The 27,351-nt window shown below is 45.8% G+C and overlaps 4 protein-coding genes and 1 long non-coding RNA gene across 5 annotated transcripts in view; 4 read left to right on the top strand and 1 right to left on the bottom strand.

Annotated features, from left to right (window-relative positions):
• The window catches only part of ACSL6 (acyl-CoA synthetase long chain family member 6), a 48,132-nt gene extending 41,890 nt beyond the window's left edge, over positions 1–6,242 (top strand). Inside the window, exons 16-21 of the mRNA XM_069869472.1 lie at positions 142–230; positions 787–903; positions 1,146–1,289; positions 2,025–2,126; positions 2,761–2,832; positions 4,862–6,242. Of these exons, the coding sequence (XP_069725573.1) occupies positions 142–230; positions 787–903; positions 1,146–1,289; positions 2,025–2,126; positions 2,761–2,832; positions 4,862–5,002 (665 nt within the window). The 3' untranslated portion in view covers positions 5,003–6,242. The remainder of the gene's footprint in view (positions 1–141; positions 231–786; positions 904–1,145; positions 1,290–2,024; positions 2,127–2,760; positions 2,833–4,861) is intronic.
• Positions 1–27,351, bottom strand: part of PDLIM4 (PDZ and LIM domain 4) — a 445,004-nt gene that overhangs the window by 187,130 nt on the left and 230,523 nt on the right. The gene's annotated exons all lie outside the window — the stretch shown is intronic.
• LOC138727045 (uncharacterized) lies at positions 11,898–13,831 on the top strand. The gene is made up of 3 exons (XR_011338515.1): positions 11,898–11,984; positions 13,044–13,104; positions 13,702–13,831. It is a non-coding gene; the product is annotated as an uncharacterized lncRNA (long non-coding RNA).
• Positions 14,263–19,674, top strand: LOC138727237 (serine/arginine repetitive matrix protein 3-like). Its single transcript, XM_069869527.1, has 7 exons — positions 14,263–14,376; positions 14,591–14,630; positions 15,093–15,154; positions 15,455–15,549; positions 15,871–16,041; positions 16,377–16,457; positions 19,375–19,674. The coding sequence occupies exons 1-7, from the start codon at positions 14,343–14,345 to the stop codon at positions 19,672–19,674; spliced, it is 783 nt and encodes a 260-aa protein (XP_069725628.1). The 5' UTR covers positions 14,263–14,342.
• RNF14 (ring finger protein 14) lies at positions 20,028–26,843 on the top strand. The gene is made up of 7 exons (XM_069869461.1): positions 20,028–20,408; positions 21,351–21,502; positions 21,845–22,372; positions 22,779–23,007; positions 23,634–23,806; positions 24,350–24,480; positions 25,363–26,843. Exons 1-7 carry the CDS (start codon positions 20,255–20,257, stop codon positions 25,412–25,414), a joined length of 1,419 nt encoding a protein of 472 aa, XP_069725562.1. The 5' UTR covers positions 20,028–20,254; the 3' UTR covers positions 25,415–26,843.

The raw sequence follows: 27,351 nt of genomic DNA, 5'->3' as shown, positions 1-27,351 counted from the left end.
CTCAAAACCTTAAATGAGGAAATATGTCCAGCTCCTGCAAGAACATCCAGTGTATTTACAGCTGAGCAAGAAACTAATAATAAAATGCTAATTATTGTTTATAGGAGGGATGACAAGTGACTCGATAACTTTGATTTCCAGGTCATGTAGGAGCGCCCTTGCCCTGTAACTTAATCAGATTGAAGGATGTGGAAGAGCTGAATTATTTTGCTTCCAAAGGAGAAGGAGAGGTAGCAAATCATATTTTTCTACCAAATTTTCTCTAGTTAACACTGTATTAGTTACGTAGTTATAGAAGATTTTTACCTTTGTAAGGTACACAGTTGCTGATGTGTTACACATTACAATTGGGAGAGGAAAATTAATTCAGCAACAGAGCAGCAAAGCATTAATTAAAAAGGGGCTGGGGGCAGTACTACCAGCCAATGCCATGCCTGATTACTTACAGCTAAAACTGAATTAATAAGTTCAGCTGAGAAGAGCTGAATTACTGTGATTTATACATTGCTGATATTTCTGAATTGCATAGAAATTAAACTTAGTAAAATAACTTTTATTGACCGCAAGCTGAATGCAGAACAACTCCAAACAAATCAGATTTACATTCCCTACTTCAAACGTCCATTAGTTTGAAAAAAATCCATGGGTGATTTTATAACGCAATATATTTTAGTTTCATTAAGTCAACCTTTAAAATATTTCAATTTTAGTGAATCGCTACTTAGCTTGTTAGTATTTACAGCAGAATAACAAGATAATATATCAGCAACTCTGACTGTTTTGCAGATATGTGTGAAAGGACCAAATGTTTTCAAAGGTTATCTGAAGGATGAAGAGAAGACAACGGAAGCGCTGGACCAGGAGGGCTGGCTTCACACTGGAGACATTGGGAAGTGGTTACCTGTGCGTACTGGTCAGATGCTTGGTTCTTATATCAACTGTTTTTTCCCATGTAAATTTTCAAGCACTGAACTTAAATTTCCAAGCAGATCTATCTTCACAAAGGCTTGTGTTTATATCTTGCAGAATAAGTTCAATATAGCCATTTTCTGGCAGTTTAAAGAGCTCTGCTAAAAGCAGATTGCTTACTGAGTCTCTGTGCTTAAGTAACTTCTCCGGGAATTCTCATTTCTGTCTCCTAACAGAATGGGACACTTAAAATTATTGATCGGAAAAAGCATATATTTAAACTTGCTCAGGGAGAATATATTGCACCAGAGAAGATAGAGAATATCTATATCCGTAGCGACCCTGTCGCCCAGATCTATGTCCATGGAGACAGCCTGCAGGTAAATACTAAGTTTTCAGGAAATATTAGTTTGTTCCTTGTAAACAGAAGACAGAGAGGTGGGCATGAATGAGGGGGAGGATCATGTCATAGCTTTGCCCTGGTGCCTCCCTCTGGCTGTGGAGCTGGCTGGACCCACGCAGGAGCTGAGCTGCTGGCGTGACACTAAGCAACTTGGAAGAGGTTGTGGCCCAAGTCCAAGCTTTTACATTTGCTCCAGTGTCACTCTTTGGGTCTCTAATTCTTTCGTTCGCTGTGTTACCTGGGGTAAGCTGGGTGAAGGCAAAGCCACTGCTGCTCCACCACCACCTTCCCATTTTGACCAATCCTGTGCTGTTCATTCACATATTTGTAAAACTTGTGCAACTTCTGAAACCATTGCAATAACACAAGGCTTCCCTTGGCATCAGAGCTTGCATGATAGGAGCTCTGCTCTGGCTTGTGTCTGTGAGAAATTTGGATGATTTAGTTTACGTCTGAGCAGAACCCAAACCCAACTAAAGGTGTTAAACTTGTTGACAAATGCAGGAATAGTTGCAGAAAACTATTTCATCTGAGGAAAAGGCACAAACACCAAAATATACTTCGATATCACATGTTACCAAATCATTGATGTAATTGCACAAGAAGTGAAAAACTTGTGGCAAATTCACCCCACTGATGCATTCACTGCAGTGGAGGGGACCTTGAGTGTTGTTCAGCTTTGCCTGCAGCTGCTCTTCTCCTTCACCTTCAGGCCTTTCTGGTGGGAATTGTGGTCCCCGATTCCGAAGTTATGCCAGGCTGGGCCAAGAAAAGAGGGTTTGATGGAACATATGCAGAACTCTGTAAAAACAAGGTTTGTCTTTCTGTCTCTCTGCAGTACAGAAGTTTTTTCACTGTAGCACAGCCTAGTTAGAGCGGGTGTCTATTATTAATGATCTCAGTGACAAGAATTTGTAATTCCTCACTGAAAATGAAGCAGGGTTGATCTGTTGATCTGGATGTGTGCTGACTGATGGCGCAGACTCTGCATGAGGGAAACAAGGGTCTGTCTTGCAGAGAACAGCAGCAGGGCAGGAGGAGAGGTTGTGTTTGTTTAGGTGTCTCAAACAAAGACCCAGCCGTATTCACGCATTTTCTCTAATACCCGGTAGCTGAGTTGGATCCCATCAGTGGGCACTGAGGCCGCCGATGCTGTCTGTGGGAAATAATTCTGCATGCAAGTCTGAGAAATGGGTGAAGGATTGCTAATTTAAGCATCTGTGTCACACACATTTGGAAGTACAGCCTTATTTTTCGTACTGTGGAAAGGGTTAACATCACTGCGCTTAGATTTAATGTCTGTGCATTGTTTTAATAGATATTTGCTAATTAGGTGTTAACTATCAATAAGGACTTTACTCAGAAACATGTTTTCTCATTGAACAATGATGTTCATTGCACATAAGGCTGACTCGGATTTCATGAGGAATTCATATGTTTTGTCCCAGGAACTGCAGCAAGCGATAATGGAAGACATGGTACGGCTGGGTAAGGAGAGTGGGCTTCACTCCTTTGAGCAGGTAAAATCGAGCAATTAATACATTATTCACATGGTCATACAGGCAATTTGTCCATTTGTGTGGAATGGAGGTCTGTCAGCTTTTGCGATGTTCCTGTCGATCCTTGTTGCAGCTGCACAGTGTTTCCTGAGAGAGAGAGCACTTTATTGCTGGCACGTTGTATTTGTTCCTTTCAAAAATATCTGTGCTGTGGTTCTGCCTTCCACTCAGGCTTGAAAGTTGTAACAAATTTAGTGAAAGCTTCGGGTGCAGATGTAAAAATCGAATGCAGGAACATGGATAATCTTCAGTCTGAGAGTCAGGGGTCAGGATAAATATCCATAGGACTCTGGTTCTTCCGCCACTGAAAGCATTGTTAAGAAAGTGGGTCACTAATTACCATACTTACAAGTGACTGGGGAAATACTGCTGGTTTATTTATTTTCAGCCCTTGTACCCATTCTTTTCTGGTTCTTGTGTAAATATTTCTGGAACAGAGCTATAAACGTTTTAAAAGGAGAGACCTGAAATCAACCATGGATCACGTAGCATTAAAACACAGTAAAAAAAATCCACCACATTTTAAAATGCCTAAATACTTAATTATGTTAAAATAATCATCATCATCATCACATATAATTAGCAAGGGCCTTTATGCTTTTGTTTAGACTGTTTCTGGGTGGTAATTCCTATGAGTAATTCACTATATCTGAGTGCAGCAGAAGCACCGTCAAACATGAACTTGTTACACTTTGTTTCTCAGCTACATATGCAAAGAAATTGATAGTAAAAAGTAGTTAATTTGAAAATGAAATTAGATGTAAAGCACAATTTGCAATGCACATAATAAACATTTATCATTACAAAAGTAAAGGCCTTAAAAATTAACATTTCTGTTGCAATACGTAATCTTAACACTGAACTTTGAGCCAGCTGTTCCGGCTAATGCTCCTGTGGATGAGACCCCCTTTATATGCAAGAGCCTCTCTTTATCATCCTCGTCCTTGTCTGCAGCACCAGGGGCTTGAGCTTGGACCTCTGCCTTGGAAGTGACAACTCTGGCTTCTGTAACCAACAGCCTCCAGGGTGCAGGCTCTGAGGGCAGCGGCGAGGGAAGCTTTAATGGCACAAACACTGATTTTGTGAAGGACATGCTGGGGAAAGGCACAGGACCGCAATGCTCACAGAGGAGAAGTGAAACGCGTGTTTAACAGGAATTAAAAAATTGGTTCTTGGTCTATGCTCCTTCAGCTTGCAGTCTAACAAAATGCAAACCAGGAGTTTGGGGAATGATGAAAGCAGCAGATGGCTGGGGAGTTTTGTCTTAAACCAGTGGACTATGCCCAGTCACGCAGCGGTTTCAGCTTTCTCCCCCACCAGCACTCCCACAAACGCACTGGCAGGGAAAGCTCGCTCCCATCTGCACTGCCAGGCTCCCCGCCGTGCTCAGACAGCGCCACTAACAAGGGCAGCCTTGTAAAATCCTGTGAGCCGGGGCTGGATGGTTTTAAATCATTTTAATTAGCTGGTAGAACACCATCAATTGTTCTGCTTTAACGATGATCATCGTGTACCTGCAAAGCTTAACAAAAATGTTGCAAGACCAAATTAGCGTGCTGACTTTCTTTTGCAGTGGGGTTAAGATGATGTTTCCTAGCCTGCCTGCCCTCCCTCTCCGCCTCTCTCTTCTATTCTTTCCACCCTGTGGAGCCGTGCAGTTACTGTATCACATATGGTGATGCTGTCCCTCGCGCGCTGCCTCGCTGGGCTTTGGCCTTGATCTCCTGCGGAAAGAGGTTTATGTGCTCGTTCTCTCGGAGCGCTCCCTTCTGTCCTGGCTGGCACGGGAGAACAAGCAGGAGAGCTGGGAGCAGTGACAGGGGTGGAGGGACTGTGTGTCACCTTGGAAAACTTGGGCAGGTGAGGAAAACCCTGGGGACCTGGCGAAAACCAGCCAGAGGTAACGGCAGCAAGGCTGGCAGAAGACGTTACGCTTATTGAGTGTGATGCCTGTAGGTTTTGCTATAAATATATCCCTCTTTTCTTTTAGGTCAAAGCCATCTACATTCACTCTGACATGTTCTCAGTACAAAATGGTTTGTTGACACCGACGCTAAAGGCTAAGAGACCAGAACTGAGAGATTACTTCAAAAAACAAATAGAAGAGCTATATTCAAGCATCTCCATCTGAAAACATGGGAAGAATCTTCTGAACAATAAGACTTCGTAGCAATATTAGAATAATACTCAAAAGTACAGAGCCAGAACGACACAGCTGAAATGGATAAGCATCTGAATCTTACATTTGAGCCTTGCATTGTTCTAGGATTTCACCACTAACCATAATTTTCCTTCTTTTTCCATCAGGCGTGATACAAATTATTTTTTACTTTTTATGTACAGTAGAGTACTACTAAGAATTATGCTAAATTTCCACAAAATATACAGAAATTTCAGTCCATGACCAAGTCAATTATGGAAACTTACCTTATTAATGACTACAAACATTTCTAATTAAAATAGGGATGATTTCAGGTATATCTGTTGATATTCGATTGTATGTAACCTAATACATTAGACACTAAAATTGTGGGTAATTCAATAATGTGGTCTACCTCAAACAACCAGTGATTGATGGTGAAAGTCTATTTTCCCTGATCTGGAACTTCGAGATGGATATTTGTTTCTATATTGAGCGCTAGTTTTTATATTTTCCAGGACATAAATTGCATTGGTTTGATTTTAATCATTAATGACCTCACTAACAACCAGAATAGAAATAGAAATGCATCTCCCGCTCTTTGTCTATTTAATAGACCTGTTAGTGTATTACATCTAATGGATTAATATGACCTTGGAATTACAAGAACAGGTTAGGAAATAGGCTAGAAATTCCCTCTATTTCTGTTTCATCTGAGCTCAGTACACAGCATGCGGATTTGGCGTTAGGGCCTCCTCCAGCACAGTTACGCTCGTGGACATCGGAACTGCTCAAACAGAGAAGGTTGCAAAAGCATCGCTGGGTCTGTGGCAGCTTTCCGAGGGAGTTCCCGTTAACCCGGAGGCTCCCGATTCCTAACTGGTGACTTTCCATGCTGCTAACACCGCATAGTCCAGCTGGACTAACTCCCTTTCCCAAACAGTGCTCGAGCGATGGAGCACAAGGTGCAAGCTGCGATCCTGAATGGGGCTCAGCAAAACCAATTGGTTTGGGAGAAAAGCTGGCTCGAGGTGCAGCAAGAGAGGACATCCCACGCTCGGCAGGGAGGAAGAAGAAGTGCTGCTCCGAAAGGCCCGTGGCAATGGGAGAAAGGCTGCGTTCACCAGCGCTGTTGTAACGTGTCGTGGTGCGGTAAAATGTTGGATGTGGCTGCAGATAGGCCTGCTAACAAAGCATCTCTTATGTTCCTGCGCCTGGAAGCCTCAGGAATAAAGAGTCTGGATGGAAGCTGGGATTTCCCAGCCAGCTGCAGCCATTGGAAAGGGGTTGGGAAGTCCTGTGTGGAACAGGGACCCACTCTGGAGTTCTCTTCTGATAGAAAACAATGTGAAAACTGTAACGTCAAGTGGCCTGAATACTTGGACTGTTGGTGGCTTCCTTCTGCTAAACAGGGTCCTAAATATATGTGTGTATTTTAATAGCTGCTGTTTGTTGCACAAGTGCATACTAGCATGGAGCTGTGCCTGCTAGATCTTCTTTGCTAGGACAGTGAAAGCACATGTACTTTCTCTCTTCAACTGGATTCTACTGTAGACTTTTGAAGCTAAAAGTTCAAATTTTTAATCCAAGCAATCTCTTATTTTCCCTCTGAAATTCCATTGCATGCTTCAAAATGAAATAAATGGAATTAATGAGTTAGTGTTACACAAAGACTGATTTATTGTAGTAAGTTCAGAACAAAATGATACAAAGGAAACCGTATCAGCTAACATAATCACTCATAAAAATTACATAGCGATTGGATTTGTCAAATGTGGGAGGAGTTGCTGAATCATTTTTTGCGCCTGATTCCTCATTTAATTCCAGTGCAATGACTCGTATCGGTCCAAAGCAAATATAAAATACTGCTACTGAGATCTGATGGTATTGTACATTCATTTTTCACCAGCGTACACAGCAACAGTATCCCTGGGGAACTTGCTTCTGCCACATCTGCAGAGAGTAGGAATTACTGTCTAAAATCTGGCTCTTTAGGTCAATTCAGAAAGGATTTTCGTCTCTGCGGAGTCTAGTTCATCTCCTTTTGTATCAGCCAAAAGACAGTCACTACATACGCAGGCTTCAAAGCGATGAAGAATTAGATTCCCTACAATTTCCTGTCTGTTTTGATGCGACATACTTATGAAATAATAAAAAAACCCTAGTCATCTAAATAAGTACAGAAAAACTATTTTCCACTGACCTTTTCCTACCACATGGATTTAATTTACTTATCTGCTGTGATGATTTCAGTTCATCAGGCTTCTCTACACAACTAAACTCTGACTTTGTATAAGTATAGAAGATTCAAGCATGAGTTTATTTACAGCTTAGATGGCTGTTCTTTTTACATATAGAATGCTGAATAATCTACCCGTACTATTCTTTTGGTATTTGATGCAAAATGTGTGGTGCACTAGAGCCAAAGATATGAACACCAAAAGAATAAGAAAAAACAGACTTGGCCACACGAGGGCGATGCAAAATTTAGGAGAGATTGCGTTGTCACACCAGAAGTGTGAACACTTTTCAGAACATGTGAAAAGCTGGATAAATAAACTCAAAGCTCTCTTTAATACATACTTGTGTAATCAGATTTTCCTCTGCAGGTTACTCTCTCTTGCCACAATCAGAATGATGTGAGAGATTAAAACTCAGAATGTGTAATGCATGCGCGACGCGCAAACCCACTTCTCTTCAGATTCCAGGATTATTTATTTTGTGTTGAGCTTTCTTAATCTGAAATACTTGTGATCCCCAGGGCTGTCTGATAACCAGGTGATTTTTCCTCAAGATAACTAATTGCAAGATTAAGTTTCTCCCCAAAGGCGTGTGAGGCCGTGGGTGAGCGGTGGGACTGCATCCCTGGACACCTTAAACTCCGCGGGGTATTCCTGGTGCTAATCTGTGAAACCCCTGGCTGGCTCTCCAGTGCGCGTGTATAAAAACCAGAATAAAACACATTTTTCCAGGAAGAGAGTAGTGCTCAGTGATGTATTTTGTGTGTTCTCTCTGTATTGCACAGACGAAAGGCCATTCTGCCACAGGAACAGGCAAAAACGTGAGTGTGAGTGGAAACCACACCTGATCGTCTGAACCTTGCAATGGCAGGAAACAGCATTATTCTGTCCTGGAAGTGCATTTGCAGGTTAAAATAGTTGCTGCACGTCAGCTGAGAGAGAGCTGTTCTGCAATCTGTCATCACAGTTGGGAAGTATCTATTGGCATCAGTAAAGTCCAGGGTCTTTTTTGCTATGAATACGAAATTCGTGTAAAATCTGACTTAAACATCTGGAATGAAACAAATTAACTATAGATTATTTTTATTTTCTATGTGTTAAAAGCACAAACTGGTGATCTGTATGTAAATAAACTGCTACATGGTGAATGTAAACAGGGAAAGAACAGACTATTTTTGCATGGTAACTGATGACTTAAAGGCCTCTTGATGACTTATAGAAAAGTTGGAAAAGCATTTTATTTAGAAGCAATTCTATCTGTGTACTTTTTGTATCTTTAGCCTTCTTTGAGTTTGTCTGTAGGGGAAAGAAAAATAGAGAGATACGAATTAGATCTTTGTTTCTTCTTGGAATGAACTTTCTTCAGTACTTTGCACATTCGGTGTTTCTGCACCAGCCTCCTGCTAAATAACGAAGCTGATTTGTGCTTCTCGGAGAAGAAATCTGGATGCTTGTAGTCTGGGAGGGAAAAAGTGTTAGCTCCCTGGAATTGCTCCAAAATAAAATGTTTTCTGAGGCATCCAGAGTCCCTTTAAGCCCTTCACTTCATTTCAGATTTTTGTTTGGTATTTTAGCAAAGTCCAAGCAGCAGACAGATGAGGCATTTTTGTAAGTGCTGCCTATTTTATTTTCAACTGAAAGCAAAGGGGTTAAAACAGAACACATACATTTGTGTAAAAAAAAAAATCTTAACTGTAATTAAAAATTGTTCAGTATCTTAGCATGTACCTCAAGAAGTCATCGATGGAAACTTTTTGTAAAGGATTAAACTGTCACATTTTGCAAAACTGCTTCTAAGATTTTCTTCTGGACTGACATACAATAACAGGGTTTTTTTATAGACTGTTGTTACTCCAGCGCTCTGTCCTCACCATCAGTATGGAGTCGTTCCGAAACACGTGCCTAAACTAAATGTGGTGTGAAGAAATATATGCGCAAACTAAAGTAACAACCAAAGGAATTTTGGAACCTGAGATTGGTTTTAGCAATCTGCTATGGAAAAATGGTTGCAAAGTTCTCTGAAGATAGAGCAGTCTCTCTGTAATGGTTTCATTTTTTATTTAAATCAATAATAATATAACCAAATGTATGTGCTTGTTTAATATGAATTGACGACTGGGAATGCATAGTATTTTTTCAGACTATGTGTCTAAAACAATAAAGTTTAAAGCATTCAGTCTCTCGGCCAGTTTTTGCATGCATTTGCATCTCTCCATTCACTTGGAAATCCAGGATTCTCTCAATTTTCCGTGTTAATGAAGCATCCACCAAGCAGCCCACCTTCAAATCCATCTCTCTCCCATTTAGAGAGAACAATGGTGGGGAGGATTGTGTCAGAGGATTTACAGAGGCCCAGAGAGACATCTGTAGCGTGGAACTCCTCGGGCCAGGTATGTAGACTCAGTGCTGGGTCCTGCCCTTCATAGAATCACAGAATCACTAGGCTGGAAAGGACCCACTGGATCATCCAGTCCAACCATTCCCATCAATCACTAACCTGTGTCCCTCAGCACCTCATCCACCCATCCCCTGAACCCCTCCAGGGAAGGTGACTAACCCCCCTCCCTGGGCAGCCTCAGACAGGGACCAATGACCCTTTCTGTGAATTTTTTTTCCTGATGTCCAGCCTGACCCTCCCCTGGCGGAGCTTGAGGCCATTCCCTCTCATCCTGTCCCCTGTCCCTTGGGAGAAGAGCCCAGCTCCCTCCTCTCCACAACCTCCTTTCAGGGAGTTGGAGAGAGCAATGAGGTCTCCCCTCAGCCTCCTCTTCTCCAGGCTGAACACCCCCAGCTCTCTCAGCTGCTCCTCCTCAGACTTGTTCTCCAGCCCCTTCACCAGCTTCCTCGCTCTTCTCTGGTCCCTTGGGTCACAACAACCCTGAGCAGCTCCAGGCTTGGGGCAGAGCGGCTGGAAAGGTGGCCGAGAAGATCCAGCAGCACCCAGGCCTGGATCAGCCACGGTGGGGCCAGCGGGGGCAGGGATGGGATCGTTCCTGTGGATTCTGTGCTTGGGGTCACACCTCGAATCCTGGGGTCAGTTTTGGACCCCTTACTCCATGAAAGACATCGAGGAGCTGGAGTGTTTCTGGAGAAGGGCACGGAGCTGGGAAGGGTCTGGAGAACAGGGGCTGTGGGAGCGGCTGACGGACCGGGGGGTGTTTAGCCTGGAGGAGGCTGAGGGGAGACCTCATGGCTCTGCAGCTCCTGAAAGGAGGTCGTGGGGAGGCGGGCGCCGGGCTGTGCTCCCAGGTGACGGGCCGAGAGGGAGCGGCCCCAGCCGCCCGGGGCAGGAGCAGCTCGGACGCCGCCAAGGGCGCCCTCGGGGCTGCGGGCGGGGCGGCCCCGGCCGGCGGGGAGCGGGAACCGCCCGCACGTGGCGCCGAGGCCGCCCGCACGTGACCCGCCACGTGACGCGCGGGCCGGGCTAAGGGCGGGGGGCGCGCGGGGCGCGGGAGCGAGATGGCGCCAGCGCGCGGGCGGGGCGGGGGGCGGCCCCACACCCCGCGGCCCCGGGTCCCGCGGCGGCGGCTGCGCTTCGGTCCGGGCTGCTCTCGCCTCCTGCCCCTGCCGCCTCGCCCCTCTTTTTTCCTCATTTTTCCCCCTTGCCTTGTCCCCCTTGCCTTGTCCCCCTTGCCTTGTCCGTCGGCTTCCTTGCCTTGTCCCCCTTTTTTACCCGTCGGCTTCCTTGCCTTTTCCCCCTTTTTTTTATCTGTCGTCTCCGTTGCCTTTTTCCCCCTTTTTTTAATCCGTCGTCTTCCTTGCCTTCCCCCCCTTTTTTTAATCTGTCATCTTCCTTCTCACCTCTCCTCCTTCCCCTCTTTTCGCCCCCGCTTCCCTCCTTCCCCTCTTTTCGCCCCCGCTTCCCTCCTTCCCCTCTTTTCGCCCCCGCTTCCCTCCTTCCCCTCTTTTCGCCCCCGCTTCCCTCCTTCCCCTCTTTTCGCCCCCGCTTCCCTCCTTCCCCTCTTTTCGCTCCCGCTTCCCTCCTTCCCCTCTTTTCGCTCCCGCTTCCCTCCTTCCCCTCTTTTCGCTCCCGCTTCCCTCCTTCCCCTCTTCCCCCCTTCTGGAGCAGGGGCTGGCACTGCTGGGCGCAGGCGCTGGGTGGTGGGTGAGGCAGGACGGCTCAGGCCGGGACAGGGTCCAGCTGGATATTGGGAAGAGTCCCTGTGGGAACGGGCTGTGGGGTGCTGGGAGTGGGTGGAGGGGGAGCTCTCATCCCTGTGGGATTCACGGCCATGAGGATGTGTTGCTGAGGGATGTGGTTCGGTGTGGGACTGGCAGCGCTGTGGGGAAGGGATGGGCTCAAGGTCTAATATTAAAAGTGAGTTATTGAACTAAATACTTGCCCTTCCCTAGGCCTACAGGGCAAGTCCAGTGGGAAAACCCTACCCAAAATTGAAGAAGGTCTTGTTGCCAAAGCAAACCCTTCATCCCCGGAAAGGTCTGTGAGAACTCTCTCAAATACACCCTCACTAACGGTAGCAAAATCGTTTCTATTGTTCTGCCTGCTGAGAGTCTCTCGGAGCTCTGCGGCCTGAGTTCTCAGTAGGCCAGTGTCTGTATGTGTTGGCACCTCACACCATTTTGTAGTTTTTGTCACCTCCCTCTGGAGCAGGGCGGCTCTCGGTACGAGTTCAGCTCTGTTCTTCAGCTGCAGCCACCAAGGGAAGGTTCCGGAAGCACTGGACTTGGAAATAAAGGAAGAGAAAATAGAAGGGAGCAGCGAACTGCAGCAGGTGAGAATGCTGCCTTGCTCTTCACCTACTAGTAATTTGAGGGATAAGTAAAATGTGATGCGTGAAATTCTCTCTCTAATGCAGCAGAATTTCCTGCGAGTTGTGTGTGTGCATGTTTCTCAGGCTGAGCTCGGTCCTGTGTTTTGGTGACATTTTCCCATGTCTTTGGCCAGAATAAAAGCTGTTGGAGCTATTGGTAGCATGGGAAAACATGAATACTAATTATCCTTAATGAGGAAAGGGCATAGCAGTTCTCTTGTGTGGAAGATGGTTATTAAGAGTGTGATTCCAGAAGAGTGCTTGCTTCTAGGGCAGACCGAGACCTTTGGCAAATCCCTGTTGTGTTCTTCCTCCTGGTAGCACAGCTGAGCAGAGTGTTCTGAGACAGATGAGCTGAAGTGTTACAGGGCAGTTAATGCTGCAGGGGCAAGAAAATAGATTTCCAGGTGTGTTTGGGCTGAAATCTGTTACTGCCAAGGGCTGATGTGACGTTGGTGTAAAAGAAGTTTTCTTTAAAACTCATCTAGAGTGCATCCATTATTTACGTCTCCTGCAAGTGCTTCATTTCCCAGAATATACCCAGTATGCAACATGGTTGTTTGGATTTATAGAAGTAGCCTGGTATTCTGATAGGGAGCAATGTGAATTTGGCCTCTAAGCAAAACAAATCTAAAGGCAGGGAAATTCATTGCTCCACTGTTGTCCTAGGCAGAACTTCAGCTGTGTCAGTGCTTTCACTGTGAGTCTCCTCCATCAGAGGCTGTAGGATCAAATGATTGGGTGTTCCTCAGGAATGAGAACTATATGGAATCATAGAATCACCAGGTTGGAGAAGACCCACCGGATCATTGAGTCCAATCATGCCTGTCAAACACTAAACAGACTTGTTAACGGTGCCTGAAAAAACCCGGATCCAAATGACACTGTAAATAGCAAGGTTAAGCAGCAAAGTACCAGACTATGCATTTGAGCATTTGCTAACATAGAAATACATTTAATTGCATTTCTTTATCTGCATCCGGATTTCTCAGGATGTTTCTATGGGTCATTTAATTTTAGGAATCTGTAATAAACTTCTCTGAAATCCAGGACAGATTACAAGACACTGAAGCGACTTCAAGTGAGTATAATGGCGATGCTTTATGTTATTAATTATGTTTTTATATCTGCCTAAAACTAAATGGAGAATTAATGATATAATTTCAATTTTATTTCTCTAAACGTACTGGTGTGCTGTGCTTGTACTGCTTCTGGCTGCATGATGTTAGAAAGTGGAAGGTTTGGCTGGACTTCTGCCTCTTAGTCCAGCACCTGGCAGGGTTCTGGTGAATTGGCTGTAGGCAGCACAGGTGGGACAGGAGATCTACAAGGGAATCTGGAGCCTGGGCTGTTAAAAACCATGTGGACTTAGTTTTATCATTGACAGAACTAGACGTTGACATGAGTTCTTTCCTTTACTCAAAGCTGCATTTTTAAAAGCTTATGCCTTAGCCCTTTGTCCTTCTGAAAACAAAAGTGTCTGAGCATTAACTATCAGGAGGCTAAATTCTTCAGGTGGTTCTAGTGAGCCTTGGGCGGGGTAGGTCTCTTCTGCTAGCTTACTAGCTTATGGCAGTGTAAACTAGGCTTTGTGATGCCTTTGGTTTGTTTGTTTCTTTGGCTGAAGCCAGATGATGCTCTTTGTTTGGTAGCCACCTTTTTTTGTCTCTTCCTCTAGGTTCTGATGTGACTCTCCCGACGGGTGTTTCAACCTATGTTCTGCAGTGTTTAGATTCAATTATAGATCATAGCACAGGTGTCATTGACAGTCCAAGTAGTTGCCTGTCCCCTGAAACATTCAGAGATGATGATGATCAAGGTGATACTTCTGGTTTTTGAGTTTTGCTTGATGTAGAAAACGGGGGGGGATGTGATTTTCTACAACAGAAAGGCCAGTGGCCTCTCTTAGTGTGACTCACAAGGTCAGACCTTTGCTATAAGCCCACCTGTATGTAACAAGGGGCCTGTATATCTGATCCCCAGTCCAGTGTGGATCGGATCCTGGTGGAATTTGCATCAGACTATAAAATAAACATTGTCCCAAGCTGTTTCTTGGGGATTCCCTACAAATCTGCGTTGAGTCAAATTCCTTCCAAGCTTTTCTGCAGCTGTTTGAGCCAAGACAATTCTTTCATTGTGCTTGTCTTGCTTGTGTGCTAGCTTTCAGTTTGATTACAAATGTAATAATAATTTCATGGATTTCAGTATAAGCAGCTCGTGCTTGTATATTCCAAAGTAAGCATTGTTTACGCTGAGGACTCTGGCAAGTACAAGAACTCTACTTTCCTGGACCCCAGCAATGCAGTGAGCATAGATAGGATGCCGCAAGCCTTGAATCTTTCAGCAATACCAGGTAATTCTCTGCAACAATTTCACCCTGGTGGGTGGAACCTGTGTAAATGATGGAATGATCATTTCATTTAAAGCACATCTGCATAATTGGGAACAGCTTCTTCTTAGTGGTCTGGGTTTGCTTCTAATATTTTGCTTTATAATCTAGCACGCACTAAAATGTTTTCTGGGCTGCTCTGCTTTAGCTTCTGAAGCATAGCTTTTTTGTGTTTCAGAGCCTGTACGGGAGGATTTTCAAGTCCAATACCCTGTAAGGTAATCAGCCAGGCAGACTCTGGTGTACCTAAATGCTCAGGTTTTTCTCTTTTGGATGATGTTTGAAAGAGAGGGCTGTATGAGTGAGGTTCTGATCTCTCAAACACTCCTGAGTTTCAGCTACTGGTGTCCTAGCTAATTTTGAAATGGATGAACCTAATCTCTCCCTGCATTATCCTTAGCATGGTCTGTTCCAGTGTGCTTTGGTGCCAAGTGCTTTGCTGAATGTCTTCTGTAGGTTTTAAACTACCAAATCTTCAGAATAAGGTGTGTGACTTGATAAACTATCAAGTAACTGTAAAGTGTTATGGAAGAACTCAGTAACAATCTTTTTTTAAATAAGCTTTACCTCTTTTCACTCAGTCTGTATTTTCCCATGATTTCCTTAGATGCTGCGTTTTTTGAATAGTAACATTCATGCAGTAGAGTTGTTCAGTTTTTTTTTTTCCTCTCCTCTCCTAGAAAGAAAGCATCAAAACCCAGTTACAGTTCTTCACAATTAAGTGCTTCAACTACTCTGGCAGGTAAAATATGACCTGGAGCAGCTGTACCTGCTGTGAGACAACAGCATTTTCTAGCCAAACTTAAATGATGGCAAAATATCAGAACCAGGTTTCTCCTTGCTCCCTCAAGGAAAGGGGAGAGCAGTGAAACAGCCCTTTTAGTGGGGAGAGGGAGGTGAGGATTCTGTTGAAGGGAGGAAGTGTGTTTACATGGATGACTCTAGGATGGTTCCTCTTTGAAAGCCATCCTATAAGACATGGTTGGAGAGTAGCTGTGGTCATTGTCTTAAAGTTAATTAATCTGTTGCAAATTTATCACAGGAAAAAAAGTCCATAAAATTGCAACTGCAAGAAAGAAAAGTCCAGACCTAGAAGCTGGTGCGTGCTGTTCTTCACCATTAGGAGTGAAGAGAAAGGTGAAAGATCCTTAATAAATCAGCCAGGTTGTAACACAGGTGGCTCACTTCTTCCTTGTATGGGTGGAAGACCCCACTGGGAGGGGCAGTGGTTCCGGCAAAAGGGGTGCCTGCAGAGAGTAAAAGGGTAGCTCACCTCTGCCTCTGGGTAGCAGAACAAGCCATGAGTGCCCCCTAAAGGCACTGTTTTCCAGACTGATGGTGTTGGCCATGCTGAATCAGTTGTGTAGAGTTTAAGCATGACAGCGGGACTCTATGTTGGTGCTTACCAGGCTGTAGAAATTCACTTTATGATGAAAATGTAACTGTTACCCCATCTAGCCTGATAATGAAACTGCTAAGCCCATGGGATTAAAGCGTAAGAAAAAAGAAAAGCATTTAGAAGAAGGTCAATCATCCAGTCTGGTTCCTGGTGCCCCAGGAAGTTCCTTGGCTGAATCAGAGGGGCTGGCAGCAGAAATACCGTCATTCAAACGGAGAAGTGCTGTGGAGGTGAGTGTGCCCATTGTGCCTCAGTGATGGTGAAGTGAGAGTTTTGAATTGTGACAAGTTACAAGTGAATATGAGAAGTGGTAGGAAGTGCTTTCTCCCACACTTGTGAAGGGGACTCAAAATGTGTGTTCTGTGTGGCAGTAAACTGATTAGCTGTCTTAATTTTGGAGAGTGTAAGACCAAAAAATGTGTGAATTCAGTTCTTAAGGTTTAAGAAATATCGGTAATTGTAAATGGAGTTATTATAAATAGTATTGCACACTAGGGGAATGCTGCAAGACTAATGATAAACAGCAAAGGATTTGAAGCTGGTACTGAATTCTGTCCGTGTTTAGCAGATGAGTCCCACCGGGCCAGTCGAGGAAGAAAATAAAACCCTAAAATCTCCTGGTTCTGCTCGGCCTTCAAAACTGGATGTGAGTGTCTATCTGATATTTTTACTTTATTTTTTTAAACCCAAACAAACTGTTCTTCATGGCACAGTCCAGTTCTGGCTGTATGTATGCTGCAGTGCAAATTGCACAACAAACTAAATGTTAAATTCCTACATCTCTGAGCTCAGAAGAGGAAATTATTCCTCAAAGTCCAGAAGAAAAGAATATTTTGAAGGTTCTAATTGTATTGCACAGTTTAAATCCTTTTTAGGTGTGCTGGTGTTTGAGCCTTACAGTATCACAAACAGCTGAAGAGAAGGGTTGAGCTTTAAAGCTTTCTGATGGCACGTTATGCGTACACAAATAATCTTAAATGTTTTCTCATGACATCCCTTGAAATCTGCATGCCATCTCTGAATTCCCTAGAAGAAAGCTAGGAGATTATTTCTCCTGTGGAAATAGTTGCGTGAATGAAATTTTGTTATTCTTTCCAGCTGCAGTGTAGCAGATTTCCTATCTGCTCCATTATTGGAACTTCACCAAGACAGAGGTCTTCAGTGACTAAAATTTCAGTGAGGAGCCAAGCGCCCCGCCTTCCTGAGGGATACCCTGAAGGTAATGGAATACAGGACAGCTTCGCTGTGCTCACGGAAACTGGCTGTTTTAGTGTTTTAAGGTGTTTAAGTCTGAATAGTTGGAAACATTATGAGGCTAAAGAGTAAAAGATGCTGAAAACCTCAAATTTCTGAGGTAAGCGTTCTCATGCAACAACTCTTCACTAACAAACTGCCCTGATGATTTCTCCTCTGAAGATCTTTAGTGCAGGAATGAATATAGTCTGGGCATTTCACAGGGCAGAGCATCAGGTCAGGAGGTGCTGCTGGGCATCTCTGGGCATGTCTGCACCTCCTCAAGTTACCCCTGAACACCACTCTGAGCTTCCCTGTGGGTATAGAGACTCCCTAGAAAAAACAGCAGCTTGTTCAGTGAATTATTCTCCTGTGCTGTAGTTCTGCAGTGAGTATGTCTGCCTGAAGCTTCCAGTCATTGCTGTGTTTTATGTCTCGCTCAGCTAAACCGAGCTCTTTAGCATGCAGTATTTTTTCCTCCTGAAAGCCATTCCAGTAACAGGGTGCGTTTTTCTTCAAGAATATCAGTTTCTGCCTAAAGGTTCCTGGTTTTAGCTCCCGAGACCCCTAACACTGGGGAAGCTCCTTTCTTTTCTCCCTAGATGTTTGTGAAACACCCATGAGAACTGTGTATAAAACTCTCATCACACCCAGGGAGGTAAAATCCCCTCTGTTCATCTCTCCTGAAGTCTCTCGCAGTGCCACTGGATGGCACGCTTCTGCTGAAGTTTAAAGTCATTATTTACAGGGGATGTCTCTGAGTTCTGTTTGTCATTGGTGCTGCTTGAATTTGAAAGTTACTGCATAAGCACAATAGCTCTGAAAAAAATACTGAATATACACGTTTCCAGAGGACTTGCAGTTTCTTAGGTCCAAGTTCTCTCCTACTGTAATCACAGCTTTAGTTAGGCACAGCATCTGGAATGCAGGGCAGTGCTTTAAGAGTGTATATGTATTAATGACAATCACTGGATGCTTCTGTCCAGGTCGAAGAACAAGAGTTTTGAGCTATGTGCCAAGTGAACTGTGGTGACACAGAGCGTGGGTTGTGCTCGGTAGGCAGGTGGAGCTCAGAAATCAGCCAGTGGAGTCTTCCAAGTGGTGCCTTTTTCATTAAGGATATGCCCACACTCAAAACTACTGCTCCCTTGTCACTGGCAATTGACAACTGGCAATTTGGATTCCTCCAAACAAATGACAGTGTAGATACCTACTGAACATCCAAACAGTGTGTTGGATCAGCGAGCTTTCTCTCACGCTTGAGAATGTGCTGCTTTACTGATTGGAAGTAACTTACTGCTTTTTTCCCCAGATATTATCACAAGTGCCAAGATTTGGGCCAACTACAAATGCCAGTGAGGCTTCTGGGCTTCGGCAGGAGCCCAAGGAGGGAACGGCTGCCGTGCTGTTGTCGCAGGGAGGTGAAGCGACTACTGACCCGTAGTTAATGGTTGTATGGTTTCGGTGTTAGTAAGGAGTTGAAGTACTTACTGTTGAAATGTTGTGCAAGCAACCAGATCTCGTTTTGGGTATTGTTCTGCAAGGACTGCGTAAAGATGATTCTTCAGTTCATTCAGATATTAAAAAAATGTGACTTGGGAACAGCAGAGCAAGCTGCATTGATGGACTGATCTTCGGCCCTTGCTTTTCCACGATTTCTAGGTTTCCCTAGCAGTATCACATGTAATGCTGTGACCTCTGTTTGAGTTAAGGACTGTTAATGCTGTTGATAAAAGTAAATGTGTGCTCTGGAAACGACTCTGTAAAGCATTCCTGTACTCTCAGCGACTCAGAAGTTGGTAAGGTGCTGCCATTAAACTCCCTGAATGGTCAGGTCTGTAAAACTTTGGAGGTATGGTCTCTGTGCTGCTGTAAATGGGTTTCTGTAAGTGATTAGAGGTTGTTGTCTGCCATCACTGCATCAACCTGGCCATGGGCACTCGCCGCCCCGGAGGCCAGAGCAGAGGGACCAGCAGGGTCAGAGAGGGGATCCTGCCTCTCTGCTTTGCCCAGAGCCAGCCTGGAGTCGTGCATCCAGTTCTTGGAATCCCCAGCAGAAGGAGGAGATGGAACGGTTGGAACGAATCCAGAGGAGGGCACGGAGATGCTCCGAGGGCTGGAGCAGCTCTGCTGTGAGGACAGGCTGAGGAGTTGGGGTTGTTCAGCCTGGAGAGGAGAAGGCTGCGGGGAGACCTTAGAGCAGCTTCCAGCGCTGAAAGGGGCTGCAGGAAAGCTGGGGAGGGCCTCTGGATCAGGGGGAGGGCAGGGACAGGGTGAGGGGGAGCGGTTTGAAGCTGAAAGAGGGGAGATGGGGATGGGCTCTTGGGCAGGAGCGCTGTGCGGGGGGGCCTGGGCGGCCTGTCCCGCGGTGCCGCGGCTCCTCCCGGCCGCGGGGGGCGCTGCGGGGCCGGCTCGGGCGGCGGCGGCGCCGGCGGGTGAGCGCGGAGCGGGCCGGGGGCGGCTCGGGGGGTCGCGGGGCGGGGCGGGAGGGACCGAGGAGCGGCCGGAGCCCCACTCGCCCCCCTCGCCGGGCAGCGACACCGCCCGCGGGATCCCGGTCCCGAGCCGGCGGCCGGCAGCGCCCCCAAGGCCGGGGCAGCCCGGGCCGGGCCTCCCCGCCCGCACCCTGAGGGCTTTCCTCCTCATGTCTGATCTAAATCTTCCCCCTTCCAACTTAAAGCCGTTCCCCCTCATCTTGTCACTCCAGGCCCTTGTAAAAAGCCCCCTCCCCAGCTTCCCCGCAGCTCCTCTCAGCGCTGGCAGCTGCTCTGAGGTGTCTCCAGGCTGAACAGCCCCAGCTCTGCCGTCCTCTCCTCTCACAGGAGGTTCTCCAGCCCTCACACACCTCCAGGCCCTCCTCTGCCCCCCTTCCAACCGTTCCATCCCCTTATGTTGGCGATTCCAGAACTGGACGGGGGACTCCGGGTGGGGTCTCACACGATTTTTTCACAGAAAGAGTGGTGAAATATTGGAACCGGCTGCCCAGGGCAGTGGCGGAGCCGCTGTCGCTGAAGGGGCTCAGAAAGCGAGTGTTGGTGGCGCGTGGGGCCGTGGTTTGGTCAGCACGGTGGGCTTAGGCTGGTGGCTGGACTGGAGGAGCTCAAAAGGCTTTTTCAAGCAAAACAATTCTGGGATTTAATGAATAATGGGAATGGGCTGCGTTAACTCAGTCGATCTCGCAGAGCGGCGTTAACCCCACAGCCAAGTTAAATGTCTGCAGAAGACAGAGAAGCGCAGGAGGATGAGCTGCTGGCTCTGGCCAGCATCTACGACGAGGACGTGTTCAAGAGAGCCGAGTCAGCCCAAGGAGGAGAAACAAGGATTTGTCTGGAGCTGCCCAAAAACTTCAAAGTTTTTGTGAGGGGTGAGTTGAGATGCCTTGTGTTATCCCGGAATCTGTCCTTGCCGAGAGGATAGTCCAATATGTGCTGAGGCGATGGCTGCACTCCCAGCGCACGGGGACTCTGACCAGGTGGAGCCCTGGCTGCCCTGCGCTGCTAGGAGTTTAGGTTCCATCTTCACACATGTAACCATGTAGTAATGTCCAGAGAAGAGCGACAAAGCTGGTGAAGGGGCTGGAGAACAAGTCTTACAAGGAGCGACTGAGAGAGCTGGGGGTGTTTAGCCTGGAGCAGAGGAGGCTGAAGGGAGACCTCATTGCTCTCTACAACTACCTGAAAGGAGGTTGTGGAGAGGAGGGAGCTGGGCTCTTCTCCCAAGGGACAGGGGACAGGATGAGAGGGAATGGCCTCAAGCTCCACCAGGGTAGGTTCAGGCTCGACATAAGGAAAAAATTCTTTGCTGAAAGGGTCATTAGGCAATGGAACGGTCTGCCCAGGGATGTGGTTGACTCGCCTTCCCTGGAGGTGTTTAAGGTGCGGGTGGATGAGGTACTGAGGGGCATGGTTTAGAGATTGGTGGGAATGGTTGGACTCGATGATCCGGTGGGTCTCTTCCAACCCGGTGATTCTATGATTCTATGAACCGGCTCAGTGAACTTCAGAATTAGTGAGGAGTAATGCTGTTTCTTTTGGTATTATGAAGGTTTTTCTTTTTCTCTTGAGGAGTTGTCTTTCTAGGCTCAGGTTTGTGTGGACTCTGATATTTCACCGTGCTGGTGTTTACTGATCTGACCGTACACACAGCCCTGTGAAATTTCATTGCACTAAAGTTCTGTTGTTTAGGGTTGAGTAAATAATTTTAAATCCAGAAATGTCTAAAATGAAGAGAGGGACTTGTTCTAAATTAATTAGTTTATTCTCTTTTCTTCTTATTTCTCAACCTGGCTCAATTCTCTCTGACCCAGGCAGCTCCACAGAGAGCCTGCGGGGCGCTGGGTTTGAATACACCGTCTGCTTCCTGCCTCCCCTCGTGCTGAATTTCGAGCTCCCGCCAGACTACCCGTCCACCTCCCCGCCGGCGTTCACCCTCAGCGGAAAATGGCTCTCGCCACCCCAGGTTTGCAGAGCAGTGTTCACATTTTAACAGAGCTTTTGTGTTCACAAGTATGTTCAGAATTAACAGCTCTCTCAGGGTGCTGCTGGAGTAGGGGAAAGTAAAATGAAGACATAAATGGCTGCGTTGCTCTTTCAATAAGGTCTTCTTTTGTTTCCTACTTGTTTTTATTTGATCCCTACACTGAGGGATGAAAGTTCGCATCTATGAGCATTATATTTATATGTATTTTATGTATGTATAAAAACTCCAGGATCTGAAATCTAAGGGGAAACCATGGGAAAGGGAGACAGTGATGAGCTGTCATAACTCACTGAAATCTTGGAGTGGTTTTTCCTTTTCTAGCTGAGTGCTCTTTGCAAACACTTAGACAACGTGTGGGAAGAGAATCGAGGCTGCGTGGTCTTATTTGCCTGGATGCAGTTTCTGAAGGAAGAAACACTGAGTTACCTGAATATTTCCTCCCCGTACGAGCTAAAAATGTGCCACCAAGGGAGCGGGCAGAGCAGGACACCTCTGGTCTCTCCCAGTGCTGAGAAGGATTGTGGTGGTGCAGCCAGCTCTGCTGCAGCTGAGGAGGAAATCATCGATGCCAGAGCCGTGCAAGATGTGGAATCATTATCGAGTCTGATTAGGGAAATCTTGGACTTTGATCAGGCCCAGAAGAGGAAGTGCTTTAACAGTAAGATGTACTTGTGCAATATCTGCTTCTCTGAGAAGCTGGGCAGTGAGTGTACGTACTTCACCGAGTGCAGCCACGTGTACTGCAAGGCGTGCCTGAAGGAGTACTTCGAGATACAGATCAGGGATGGTCAGGTCCGCTGCCTCAACTGCCCAGAACCAAAGTGTTCTTCTGCTGCTACTCCTGGCCAGGTAATAAAGTGTGCTCGCAGTGATGGTAGAGTTCTGTTAACTTACCAATACCTCTGTAAGACAAGGTGTGGCTTTCTGCAGTGAACACACCTGGGAAGGTTTGTTGCATACTCTGAGCCACATGGAGGCACTGGAGTTAAAACTGGGTCACTTAGCACATGTTTTGCCCACTTTATTAGCACTGGCATTGGTCAGAGGCCTGAATTGATGTCCCAGTGCATGTCACACTGCATGCGTTTAACTAGTATCGAAATACCATTTCTAGGAGTATTTTCATGACCTATTGGAGAATATAAAGGGGATTTGCCCCACCTGTAGATGCTTTTCCATTGACTCACTGTTTTTTGCTGAAGCCAGCAGGCTCAGCATCACAGGTGTGTGAAATCTTCCTCTGATCTCTGTCCAGGTGAAAGAGTTGGTTGGAGAGGAGCTGTTTGCCCGCTATGACCGCCTGCTCCTGCAGTCCAGCCTGGACCTGATGGCAGATGTGGTGTACTGCCCTCGGCCGGGCTGCGAGACGCCGGTGATGCAGGAGCCCGGCTGCACCATGGGCATGTGCTCCTGCTGCAACTACGCCTTCTGCACAGTCTGCAAAATGACTTACCACGGCGTCTCGCCCTGCAAGATCACCGCAGGTGAGTCGTCCTCCTTCAGAAGTGGATCCAGAATCAATTTAGCTTTGTGGGGAAAAAGCCTGAAAGTCAGAAATTAAGCAAGGAGATCTGTTCACCATGTGAGCTTTCAAAAAGATCAGACAGATTCATTTGGTCTCTTGCTGGCAATTAAAAACTGTTCCCTTCGATAACACTCTGGAGTTGAGGATGTCCCTAAACTGCTGATTGCCAAGTTCTGAGAGGCCATAGCAGGGGAACAGTCATTTCACAGGTGCCTGGTTTTACCCTTCCCTGCAAATCCAGTGTTTTCTGTTGTCCACATTGATGTTGGAATCGGGAGGATGCTGCTCTGTCTGTATGGCCTCAAAATCCTGTAATAAAGTTTCCTTAAATATACACTCAGAAAAAGTATTTCTGATTTTCAGTTTGTTTTACGTGATAGATTTGTTAAACTGTTGAATTTTGAGGCAGAAGCGTTTTAATATTCTCATATTTTTATTTATTCTAATGTTTTTCTTGCTTTTTAACTAATGATGTTCAATTCCTTTGAGAATATTTGATGCTGTTATCAGCTGGGCTACTTTATATAACATAGTATAAGAACTTGGGTTTTGTTTTGGTTTTGGTTTTTTTTTTTCATACCCCAGTGAAATTAATGGATTTGCAAAGTGAATATTTAGAAGCAGATGAGGCAACTAAGAGATTTCTGGAACAACGCTACGGAAAACGAATGATTGAGAAAGCGCTTGAGGAGTTGGGGACTAAAGAATGGCTGGAAAAGAACTCCAAGCCCTGTCCTTGCTGTAGAACTCCCATAGAGGTGAGCATGGAGGGGAGGGGTGGAATCCTGGTAAATCTGAGCAGAAACAAACAAATTGAGTCAATTCTGTATTTAGACTGAAACAGAGATTTATTTGTAGCCTCCAAGTTCACCAGGGAAGGTGAATTTCTAGGAAATGGTAAGAGAACTTCCTGTTTCTGTCTGTGTTCTGTAGGAAAGAGGTGATGTTCCTGGAGCTCAGGGACTTGAGTAAATACGGCAACTGGTACTATTCAGCCCCCAGCGCTAAAAAGATCCATGTTGGCTAAGGATCTGTATGAATCCCTTTGTTTTCATGTGTTTCAGGCTACTGGTCTTTCAGATTACAGCCAGAAAATAAAACTACCTTCAGAAAAAGACTCACTTTCAATATTATTAGTATTTTTAGCCAATTCACTATTCAAATATCAGCATTACGGTTGAATTGGGATAAAATGTATTCCGTGATTGATAGGTTTTTGAGGGCTGTTATCCTGTAGAGACAGCCTGACCACTGACAGGGTGAGATGTTGTTACTGCTATTTCTTGTTTTCTCCCTCTCAGAAACTGGATGGTTGTAACAAAATGATGTGTACGGGCTGCATGCGGTATTTTTGCTGGCTCTGTATGAGCGTTCTGTCACGGATGAACCCCTACAAACACTTCCATGACCCATCTTCCCGGTGCTTTAATCGGTATGTACCCACCTCTGTTTATTCTTCTGCCGAACTACTCATTTTCCTGCTTTTCCTTACAGTCTCTCCCAGATTATTCTTTCCTTGAAATGTGTAGTTAAAAGTTAGATGCAGTTTCTCAAATATTTATGCTTACAAGGACTCAACACTAACAGTAGAGCCAGAAGTGATTCAGGATGTGATTTGCTCTTTAAGAACTTCTGGTTTAAATTCCTGGAGGTTGTCTGGGGCTGTTCCTGATGCCGTGCTCCCTGCTGATGGCTGGGAGACAGCCTGCGGTGAAAGGCTTCCCTGCGGGTGCTCAGGGATACGGTAGTGCAGCACAGGCCTTCGGGTAGGAAAGCTGCTCCTAGAAAGTAGCACACTTGGCTTACCCCTTTGCTGTTAAGGATAGATGAGGAGAATTCTCTTTTCTCCCAACAGACATCTTTTTACTTCTTGCCCTGTTTTTCTTTCTATTTTAACTCTGGTGTCTCCTACTGTTCGTTCTTCTTTTAGTTTAGCTTCACCTTTATCTGTCTTGACTAAGCTCATCTGTTTTAAAACCCGCATTTTTTTCTCCTCTGCTGTTCCTCCCCTGCCTGTGTTGGCTCTGTGATGTCTGATAATGGTGTGAGCTGTTGGGAGCAGGTGTGGCTCCACTCCATGGTTCTGCACAGCCCTAAAGGGCCATGAGGAATGGCAGCACACTACATAATGCTGTTCAGCTTTGAGGATTGCAGCATGAGTGGTTTATGAGACTGAAAAAAAATGAAGGGACTTGTTGCTTTTGTGTTTTTTGTCACATTTACAGTGATGCTCTTATGTTTTTTTGCATGGTTTGGGTTTGTTGTTTGGTTTTTTTTTTTGGCATCCTGATGGAAATTCTTGGCTATCTTGTAGATTGTTCCAGGGTATTGATGGTGAATTTGGAGAAGATGAAGATGAAGACTAACAGCTTTCTCTGGCAACAAAAAGCTGAACCAGCTAGAACCACCCAGAGACAGAGGCTTTCTGTTTCTGCATCAAGTCTGTTTGCTTCTCACTTCTGCTGTGTGATAGAGGAATGGTAACGACCTTGCCCTGCAGGAGGCTCGCACATCAGAGGCTGTGGCCAAAGCTAAAGGAAGACTGTGTTGCCCCTCCTGTGGTCAGGATCACTGTAACTGTATTGCTTGTTAAAGACCAATGTGACCAGTCAGAGGTTGGAAAGTTACTGGAAAAATAGATACTAGGAGGTGCCCTTTTTCCAAAGGCAAATTTATTTGGGGCTCCAGTTATGTTATAGAGATACTTGGGGGTTACCTTTGGGGAGACCACCCTTTCAAGGCGCTCTTGGCTCATGTCCGTGTTAGGGTGGTGCTGTAATGCTCTTCCTGGAGCTGTTCAGGGGCCTTTCTTGGACAAGGAAAGGTTTTTGACACAACACGACGTTTCTGCTGTATTCAGCAGCTGAGCCTGTTGCTGTTGTAGCGTTTCCTGACCTGCTTCTCTGAAAAACATCTTGTTCTGTCACAGACCCTTTCTAACAATGGTGAAGTTGGTTACCCTTAACCCCCTTCCTGCTGGCTGTAATGCCAGGGTTTTTGCTTTACTGAGTGCTTTATCAGAAAAGGACCATCAGCCCCTTCCAGAACTGTGGATCAGTTTGGTGCCTGATTGCAGCGCTGCTGTTGCGTTACCTTCCTTTGCCTCTCCTTATGCGAGAGCGATGGGTGCTAAAGCAGTGAGCTGAGTATGTGGCCAGGGAGAGGATGTGATGTCAGTCAGATGTGGAAACACCTGATAATGGGTACATAGCTAAGATTAACTTGGATCCTTCAAGATGCTGACAATTACCTGGTCTTCTCAGATGAAGTGGTTTCTTTTTTACTAACTCTTCATATGAGAAATCTGATCAGTTCGTAATTTTGCTTCTGGACCAGATCCCTTATTTCCACTGTTCTTGCACTTCAGATTGTTTCAAAACCCAACTTGTTTCCCCTAAAAACTCAGTAAGGAGTTTTTGTGAGCATGAAAGTCATTACTGGAGGTATCCACTCATTTTTCAGGTGTTTTTCCACTTGCAGAGTAATCTAACCACTTATTCTGAAATTAAAACTGCATGCGTTGTTCAGATCCCCCTCAGCAGGGCCCAGCTCAATGGCTCAGGAACTGGAAGACCCAAAACTCAAGGCAAACACTTCTCACTCAGTTTTGACTGATAGTAAATTTATTTATACTGGTATCTGGCCAGAATTGGCAGTGATGGGAGAGAGTAGAGATGCAAGACTGGATCTTTTGTCTTGGCTATAAGACGGTGTGTAGGGAAAGGTTCTGTTCTGTGGTTTAAGTTTTATTTCCTGCACCTTTCATGTGCACTAAATTCACTTTAAGACAGTAAACAGTTGTCTCCCTGGCTGTCCTCGTTGTGGTGTGTGGGGCAGAGCTGTGTTTCGTGTCGGGGTGGCGATTGCCTCGCTTCCTGCTCAGCTGCATAGGTGGGCAGAAGAGGAATGCTTGTGACAAGAAGTGTGTGCTTAAACCCTCTTTTCCTCCCTTGATGGAGGGGAGTGTGCTGGAGGAGGCTGGGCAGGTCCCTTCTCCCAGGACAGTGGTGGCGGAGGGCAGGGCCTGGGCACTACAGAGTGCGCTGGGGTGAAAAGCTGTGGCTGGAGGCGTCTGCCAGAGCACAATCGTCATGGCAAGCATTAAATGTTGCAACAAACTGCATCTGCTTCCAACAACGTGTGGAGAGAGGAGGAATGGTGACACAGTCATCACTGTGCCCAAGAACTCCAGGCCCTTGGAGACCTCTGGTACTCTGCAGTGAGGTGGAGGAGGACAGAGTCGCCGAGCAGGGGACAAGGAGGTGACTGCAGTTGTAGGACAAGGGGCTGGTGCTGCAAGGGT

Source organism: Phaenicophaeus curvirostris, chromosome 15 (genome assembly GCF_032191515.1).
Source record: "Phaenicophaeus curvirostris isolate KB17595 chromosome 15, BPBGC_Pcur_1.0, whole genome shotgun sequence".
Classification (NCBI taxonomy): Eukaryota; Metazoa; Chordata; class Aves; order Cuculiformes; family Cuculidae; genus Phaenicophaeus; species Phaenicophaeus curvirostris.
This window is presented reverse-complemented; position numbering and strand designations above follow the sequence as displayed.